Raw genomic sequence first — 8,136 nt, 5'->3', positions numbered from 1 at the left:
GGGAGGGGTGGGGCTAGGGGAGCCCTGGAGGCTAGAGAAGGGTGCCCCGGGAGGGAAGCGGGGCTTGGGGGAACCCCGTGGGGGGCAGCTCCGCCTCCTCAGAGAAAGAGCCCAGGTCCCAGGTGGGGAGATGGGGGATGGAGAGCTGGGGAGGAGGGTTGGACCCAGGCGTCTGAAGCTGTGGGTTCAGGTTTCACGGGGCGAGTGGCTGTGTGAGCTTAGACCGAGCCCGCGAGGTCTCTGGCCCTAGGCTAGTGGACGTCCTCGGAACTGGCTCTTGGGGGAGGAGTGGGCGGCCCATCCTTTAGCCAGCTCTCTTTCTGCAGGCCATGGAGCCTCCGCCCCCCCAGGCGTCCCCCTCCCCAGAACCAGGCCCCTCCTCGACCCCCGAAGCTCCGGGACAACCTCCGAGGCTCGGCCGCTACCTCCTCATTGACACGCAGGGCGTCCCCTACACGGTGCTGGTGGAAGAGGACCCCGAGGCGCCCACAGGGGAGGTGTCTTCAGGGTCGACATCCCGAAAATGCTACAGCTGCCCAGTGTGCTCCCGGGTCTTTGAGTACTTGTCCTACCTGCAGCGGCACAGTGTTTCGCACTCGGAGCTCAAGCCCTTTGTGTGTGCTGTGTGTGGGAAAGCCTTCAAGCGGGCCAGCCACCTGGCCCGCCACCGCTCCACGCACCGGGTGGGGGGCGGCCGGCCGCACGCCTGTCCCCTGTGCACGCGCCGATTCCGAGACGCGGGGGAGCTGGCCCAGCACAGCCGCGTCCACTCCGGGGAGCGCCCCTTCCAGTGTCCGCACTGCCCGCGGCGGTTCAGTGAGAGAAATACCTTGCAGAGACACACTCGGAGGAAGCACCCGTGACAGGGAATGCTGGGATTGCAGGGGGGCTCCTGTGCTTGCCACGGGGTGACCTCAGGGCCGGACCTCTCTAGCGATGACCTCTAAAGCCCCTTCCAGCTTTACTCGGACACCGACGTACCTCGTCCCCAGCCCCTTCCTTCCCAGCCTGAAGAGGCCACCCCAGAGGGACGGGCCCAGCAGGCGGCTCCTCCTCTTGACCCCAGCCCCAGTGCAGTAAAGGAGAGCCTTCCTGGGCTGGGGGAGGTGGCCAGGTCTCCTGGGCCTCTTCCTTCCATCCGGCCCCCCAGGGCTGCAAACCAATGAGCGGAATAAATGGGAAGCGAGTTTTCCGGGAGGAGACTCCAGATTTGTAATTGAGACAAGTGCAAAAAGGGCCTGGGGGGACCCCGTGTGAACTAGCCCCCCCCCCCCAGGGCTTTGCTGGGTTCTCGGGTGCTCCTTGGAAGCCATGTGACCTCGCAGACCACCCAAGGTCTGGGGCTCCATCCGTTAGGATAGTCTCACCTCCCAGGACTGGGTTGGGGCCTGCCCTTTCCGTGGGGGGGACCCCATGCCATGTTGGGAGGTAGGGGCTGGGCTAGAGACATCGAGGTCTTGTGGGAGAAATGGCCAGAATTGGGTTCAAGTCTTCACCTCCCAAATGGCGCCCTTAGCGTCCCTGTTTTGGAATAAAGAGCAAGTGAAAACAGCGGCTCTCCGAGTGCTGAGCCCCCGCGGCCCCAGGACCACCTCCTCCTTGTAGCCCGGCAGGGCCCGGCTCAGCAGGAGGGAAAACGGCCCGAAAGGGCTGTGGGGGGCGAGGGGGCGGGGGGCGATCTTTCCTCGGGAAAGGCTTCAGGGCCCGTTGGATGGGAGCATCCTGCTCTGCCAGAAGCTGGCCGGAGCTGCCCCTGGACCCCCTCTGGCTCTCGGATTGGGTGGGCCCGGAGGGCAGGAAATAAGGTGGGCCAGTGGAAAGTGCGGCTGCCGGAGTTCGGGGTTCGAACTTTGCCCGGAGGCCATAGTGCCCCAGCACTCAATGGGTCTCAGTTTCCTTCTCTATATAAAATGAGGGAGTTAGGCAGCATTTACTGGAACCTCAGACCCTGCTTGGAGAAAGGGGGAATGGGGGAGGGAGAATCCCTTTACGTTTGATAAAGTCCCAGAATTTTCCTACGGTCCCTGGCGTCCCCCCCATATCTGCCTTCCCCCGCGCTGTTCCCGGCCCTCCTTTCCTAAGGAATTTGACGACGGTTCCTGGCTACCCCTGCGGCGGTCTCCGCCGCTGCTGCTCCGGGAAGGTGGGGTGGCATTAGGCTCGGAGGCCGCGGGGGGCCGTCGCGCAAGTGCACACCTCGATGCAGGCCGCAAGTCCCGCTCCCCCACTACTCCCAGGCACCCTGGCGCCCCACGCGGGTCCAGCCCCAGCCCGCCCCGCAGGTCCCACGCTGGGTTCTGGCCTCTGGCCTTCTGGCTAGCTCCGTCCGGGGCGGGGGCGTGCTCACTCTGGGCTCAGCTCTGTGGGGGAGGGCTGCGCGGGCGTGGGCTGGGTGGGGGGAGCTTGCCTCCGCCCCCCGCGCCCGGTGGCACTTTGCAGACGCTCCCCGGAGCTGGGCATGGGCGCCGCTACCGCAGCTCCCGGGGCCGGAGTCCGCGTCGCGCGGGTGGGTGAGCCGGGCTGTGGGCGGGGGGGGGGGGGGGGAGCGTAGGGAGGGGAAGCTGGCCCGACCCCAGGCCCAGTCCTGGCTTCGTCCACATTCCTGGGCCCCTGTCCCCGCCACAAGCCTGGGGGCCCCCGTGGGACAAAGGGCGGGGGCGGAGGGGGCGCCCCACGCGGGACGCACCCCTCCCCCGTCGCGGCGCATGCGCCTGCGGCCTCTGTCCGTCCTGGCGGACAATGGGGCCAGAGGGCCAAGCCTGCGGGGAGGGATGCATGAGGCCCCCAGCCCAGTGCCTTTGGGGGAGGAGGAATGCCGGGGCTGGCGCCGGGGATGGCCCCGGGCCCGGCTCCACAGCTATCTCTCCCCACTGTCCCGAGTGCTCTCCTCCGGGCTCGGCCACTCCTGTGCCCCCGCTCACCTGTGGCTGCTCTTTTTGTCCAGTGCCCCTGAGGCGCCGGGACGCCTGGGTCCAGCTGAGGCCGAGTCATGAATGAGAGAAACGGCCGGAGGCGGACAAGTGAGCCCTCCCCCCCCCCCCCCGGGGTCCCCCAAAGCCCCACTGTCCCGCGGGCCCAGGGGCTGCTCCCCCATCCACCTGTCATTCACCCTGGGCTGGGCGGGAGGGGCCCAGGGAGCGCTATCTGCCAGTGTCCCACCTTCCCTTCCAGTGAAGAAGGATGACGAGGGCTTTGAGATCTCCATCCCCTTCAACGAGACCCCTTCTCTAGAGTCACCGCATATCTTCTACAGCCTGAGCCCGCCCCAGGGCAACTTTGAGGGTGAGCCTTCGGGCCTGGGAGGCAGGGAGCCTGGAGCCCCCACGCTCAGCCCTCTGACCCCCCATCTGTGCCCCCAGAGCCCCAAGAGCCCACGTCCCCCACCCTGGCGCTGATGAACAGCGTCAAGACGCAGCTTCACATGGCTCTGGAGAGGAACTCTTGGCTCCAGAAGCGCATAGAGGACCTGGAGGAAGAGCGGGACTTCCTACGCTGTCAGCTGGACAAATTCATCTCCTCCGCCCGCATGGATGCAGGTAGTGCCAGGCTGGGGGAGCCCGAGGGCTGGCTGCCCCTCCGGCCCCCTGCCTGTCTCTTGAGGGAGCCCTCTCTCTCCTTGTCCCATTTCCCATCTCCAGAGGACCACTGTCGGGGCAAGCCTGGCCCCCGGAGGGCAGAGGGTGCCGAAGGTCGGGGCGGAGGGGAGGCCTCAGACCCTGAATCAGCCGCCTCCTCCTTTAGCGGAGGCTCCGAGGAGGGGGGCTCTGCTGAGAGGAAGCGCCAGAAACAGAAGGGGGGAGCCAGCCGGCGGAGATTTGGGAAGCCCAAGGCCCGGGAGAGGCAGAGGGGTGAGTGTCTGGGGACTCAGTGGGCAGATGGACAGAGAGGAGGGGGGCAGCAGGTGTTTTCCTCTCTTAGACCCTTGGCATCTGGCTGTCCAGGCCCTGGTCTTTCTGACCCATAGGCTGCTGGTTGGCCCAGAGCAGAAAACCTGAGTTGTGTGACCCTGGGCAAGTCACTTGTCTTGTTTACCTCAATTCCTCAATGGCAAAATGAGAGTCATAACAGTGTGGTGTGGATGTGATTTTTAAGCACTGAGCGCTATGCCTTGCATATAGGAAGTGTTTAATAAATGCTTGCTCCCTTCACCCACCCAGGTGGCAGGGCCTTGGCATTTGGCCATCTGCCCCAGGGCCCTCTGGGAGCCTGGCTCCTAGCTAATCGGTCTCCCCCCAGGATTGTCAGGGAGCCCTGTGAGGGTGGTCCGTGCTCTGCTCCCCTTCCCAACAAGGACGGCCCACAGCCAGCCAGAATCGTGCTGGCAGGAAGGTCACAAAACTGATGGGCTTGGGAGTCAGGATGTCTTAGCCGAGGCCTGGCACCGCCACTGTTGCTGACTTGCCCTCTTTTGGCCAGGCATTGTAGACATGGAGCCCAGAGCCTCAGGGCCAGCCCCAACTCGGGTCCTGATTAAGTGTATTGTTCCTGGGTGAGCTCAGTTTTCTCATCTGTAAAAATGGGAACAAGGATACCCTCTCCCCAGTGTCATGAGAGGTTTGTAATCTTTTGGGGCTCTGGAAATGGGTTGTTTCTGTGCTTTAAGTAGGAGAGGCAGGATGGGGTGCTGGGTAGATCTGTCTTATCCTCTCAACATCCTCAACAATATTCCATTAGGCCTTTAAGGGAGAGAGCAGGAAGGCAGCACTTTGTACCAGTCAAGGGAGGTGTTCCTACACAGATAAAATTAGATCTGAGCCTAAAAAAGAGAAATTCAAAGAGTGGACTGGAGAACTGGGAGGGACCTGTGAGGCTGCCTTTGTTTGACAGGAAGTGGCCCCCTGCCTGCCTCAGAGGGGAAAGCCCTTGCTCCAAGTCACCCCCCAGATCTGGGGCCAGACAGGGCCATAGAGGCTGCCTAGGGGAGGAGGATGCTGCTCGGGCTCAGAGACAGGCACTTGGGCTGCCCCTCATGTTCTGGGGCTCTCATTGGCTGTGCCTTTCCCTGCCCTACAGTGAAGGATGCCGATGGGGTCCTGTGCCGCTACAAGAAGATCTTGGGCACCTTTCAGAAGCTGAAGAGCATGTCCAGGGCTTTTGAACATCACCGAGTGGACCGAAACACTGTGGCTTTGACCACGCCCATTGCCGAGCTGCTCATTGTGGCACCCGAGAAGCTGGCCGAAGTGGGCGAGTTTGACCCGTCCAAGGAGAGGCTGCTGGAGTACTCGCGCCGCTGCTTCCTGGCACTGGACGACGAGACGCTGAAGAAGGTGCAGGCCCTCAAGAAGAGCAAATTATTGTTGCCCATAACATACCGCTTCAAGCGGTGATCCCGATTCTTCCTGAGCCAGCTGCCCCACCAGCCGTCTCCTCTCCCTCCCACCCTGAAGTGGCCGCGTGTCGTGGGGCTCTTGGGCCCCTGCGCCCTTCTGCCCAGATCCCCCAGATCAGCTGTTGGCTTTCAAGTGATGAGTCTGCCGGCTACCTTCTCTTGTCATCTCTGCTCCTGCGGGCCAACTGTTGGCTCTTCCTTACCGAGGGACCCCTTCTATCCCGATGGCTTTCCTATCTATATCTCCAAGCCAACAGCTGTGTCCTTTGCCATTGCACCTCGCCCAGCCAAGTCCCCCTTAATGGTGGCCCTCAAGGAGTCCCACAAATGCCCTGGTCTTGGGTGGGATCCTGACCTTGTCCTTTATGATCCCTTCCACCATACCACCACCCCTGCAGCGGCTCTGTGTGTGTGTTCTGTGAGAAAAGGAGGGAGAGAGCAGGCATGTGAGTGGTGCTTACATGTGATTCCAGGTGGAAGTGTGGGTCTTCTGCCTCATCCCTTGCTATTCCCCCACGGAGCCTGGGTGGGGGGGTGGGAGGCAGTGTATAAGTATGTACATATTTACTGGATGTCCCCCTTTAGCCTTCCACAATATCAGCCTCTGTTTCCCAACCCTGTTTGCCTGACCTGGGCTCCTTCTGCCCGGTTCAGATCCCCTTGTACCAAATCTAGAGACTGTACAGGGATTCTCCACATGGCCAGCCTTCATTGTGTTTGGAGAGAGGTCATAGGACCAGTTGAGTGAGCCATTGATGGGGGATATGGACCTGGCTTCTCCCCCCACCTCGGGGTTTGACTAACTTCCTTTCCCTTCCCTAGGCCTGTTTGCTTCTTTGTAAAATAGGAGTTAAATGAGATGATTTCTAAGATGGTTCTGAGACCTTGGATGAGTCCTTTCCAGCCTGGGCCTCTGTTTCCTTCCTGATACAAGTTGGGACTAGGTGCTCTCGATAGGTAGGTCACTGTGTGACCTGTGATGATAGTGATGCCTTGGACTGCTGGCTGAGATGCGGGATGCTTCTCCTCCCTGACCACTGAATGAGCCTGGCACTTCCTCGGCCTCCTAGTGCCATGGCAGGGAGGCCTGGATTCTGGATGAAGACTGGTCCTCCCTTTGCCCCTCCCTCCTCCTTTGGCAGCCTTCCCGGGGAGGGGGCCACCCTGGAGCACCCCCTCACCTGAAGCATCTCGCTGCCTGCCCCCAAGGGGACTAACAGATAAATGAATTATTCAGAGTTTAAATTAAAAGTGAACCAGCAGATTTGGAATAATTTTGGCCTTGGTTCTGGCTGCGGGAGAAGGGGAGGGTTTGGGGTAGGGGATCTCCTGGAGGCTGCTGAAAGCCTGACCAAAGGCAGGGGGAGGGATGGAATGGCCTGAGCGTCCCTTAAAATCGCTTCTTCAGGGAGCACTTGCCCATTGGCGAGACTACTGCGCAGGCGCGGCTTTGGTTAGCCCGTCGTTACTAAGGCGACGGGAAAAGGAAGAACGCGGTAACTGTCCTGGTCCCGGACCAGTAAGCTTCAGGAGGCAAGAGTACGCGTGCGTACTCCCGAGTGAGGCCGTGGGGAGGAGACGAAGGAGAGACGGTCTAAGCCCTCCTTTCCCATTGGTTAGTTCACTTTGCGCTTGCGCAGTAGCCCGGGCACCCAGGCTACTAGTTGCAACGCAGTCTCAGCTTAGATTGGACTCGACCTCCCGGGGCGGCCTGCACAGGCGCACAAAGGCCCCGCCCCCGGGCAGGCTCCACGGCAGCGCGGCGCTCCGCGGCCTACCAGTCGGCGCCCTCGGCTCCTCTCGCGAGCCGCGCCCCAAGCCGGAAGCAGCTAAACGCTAGCGGTGGACTAGTGGGGGGTCAGAGGCGCGCCTCCGGAAAGAGCCGAAGGCGGGCTCGAGCGCCTCCGGAAAGAGCCGAAGGCCGGAGAGGGCCGCGCGGTCTCCGAAGGCGGCGGGGAATACGACGCACTCTTCAGCGTTCGAACTCCAGGGCAAACTCGAGATTTTCTCGGCGGGACCCGTGCGGCCTCGCGAGCTGGAGAAGGGCCCCTCCCGGCTGGAGCCGAGGAGCCGCTTAGGCTGAGGGTGCGCGGACCACTCAGCCGATTGAAGCGGGGTTGGGGCCGGAAGCAGCCGAAGTATTCCGGAAAGAGCCGAAGGGGTTCGGATCCCTCCTCGCGAGCGAGCGAGCAGGAGGCGGGGCCGGAGGCGGAGCCTGCAGGGGACCGGAAGCGGGCGAGGCGGGCGCCGGAAGTGGGCGAGGCGGCGCCGAGGGCAGGCGAGGCAGGCCAGGCCGGGCCAGGCGGGGGGGACGGGACGGGGGAGAAGGTGCGAGCGCGGGCCGCGGCCGGCCGCCCCTCAGCATGTCCGACTTCGACGAGTTCGAGCGGCAGCTCAATGAGAACAAGCAGGGTGAGTCCCGGCCTCGGCGGCCCTACCGGACCCCGTCGCTGCCTCCTTCCTTCCCTCCGGTCTCTTCTTCCCTCAGCCCGCGCAGCTACTCTCCCCCTCCCCCTCTAGGTCCGGCGCCCCACGTGACCCGCGCGCGCCTCCCGCTGCGGCACGTGATCGCGCCCCACACGTGACTGGCGCCCGCGCGCGCACCCGCCGTGGGCCCACGCGGCCCCCCGGGGCCGGGCCCGGGCTGGCGAGGGTCCCTAGGAGCGTCCCCCCCCACGCCCTCTCCTCCCCCTCCCGCGCCCTCCTCGCTCCCTGCTTCCCACTTCCGCTTCCGGTGGCGGCCCGTTCCTCCTCCACGCCCCCTTTGTTCCCAAAATGGCCGCGATGGGGGGCTTTTCCCCCCC

General features: G+C 63.3%; 2 protein-coding genes across 3 annotated transcripts in view; both read left to right on the top strand.

Annotated features, from left to right (window-relative positions):
• The window catches only part of ZNF581 (zinc finger protein 581), a 4,552-nt gene extending 3,001 nt beyond the window's left edge, over nt 1-1,551 (top strand). The window contains exon 2 of the mRNA XM_044670994.1: nt 327-1,551. Within this exon, the coding sequence (XP_044526929.1) occupies nt 330-863 (534 nt within the window). The 5' untranslated portion in view covers nt 327-329 and the 3' untranslated portion in view covers nt 864-1,551. The remainder of the gene's footprint in view (nt 1-326) is intronic.
• Nucleotides 1,552-2,439: 888 nt separating this feature from the next.
• CCDC106 (coiled-coil domain containing 106) lies at nt 2,440-6,603 on the top strand. Of its 2 annotated transcripts, XM_044670993.1 has the most exons (7): nt 2,440-2,506; nt 2,945-3,020; nt 3,172-3,282; nt 3,360-3,536; nt 3,639-3,848; nt 5,014-5,270; nt 6,155-6,603. In XM_044670993.1, exons 2-7 carry the CDS (start codon nt 2,990-2,992, stop codon nt 6,188-6,190), a joined length of 822 nt encoding a protein of 273 aa, XP_044526928.1. In that variant the 5' UTR covers nt 2,440-2,506; nt 2,945-2,989; the 3' UTR covers nt 6,191-6,603. The 2 variants fall into 2 exon arrangements, with proteins under 2 accessions (XP_044526928.1, XP_044526927.1); XM_044670992.1 differs by having other exon boundaries at nt 5,014-6,603.
• Nucleotides 6,604-8,136: the final 1,533 nt, after the last annotated feature.

Source organism: Gracilinanus agilis, chromosome 3 (genome assembly GCF_016433145.1).
Source record: "Gracilinanus agilis isolate LMUSP501 chromosome 3, AgileGrace, whole genome shotgun sequence".
Classification (NCBI taxonomy): Eukaryota; Metazoa; Chordata; class Mammalia; order Didelphimorphia; family Didelphidae; genus Gracilinanus; species Gracilinanus agilis.
Note: the sequence above shows the minus strand (reverse complement) of the source record. Positions and strands in the feature narration are given on the sequence as shown.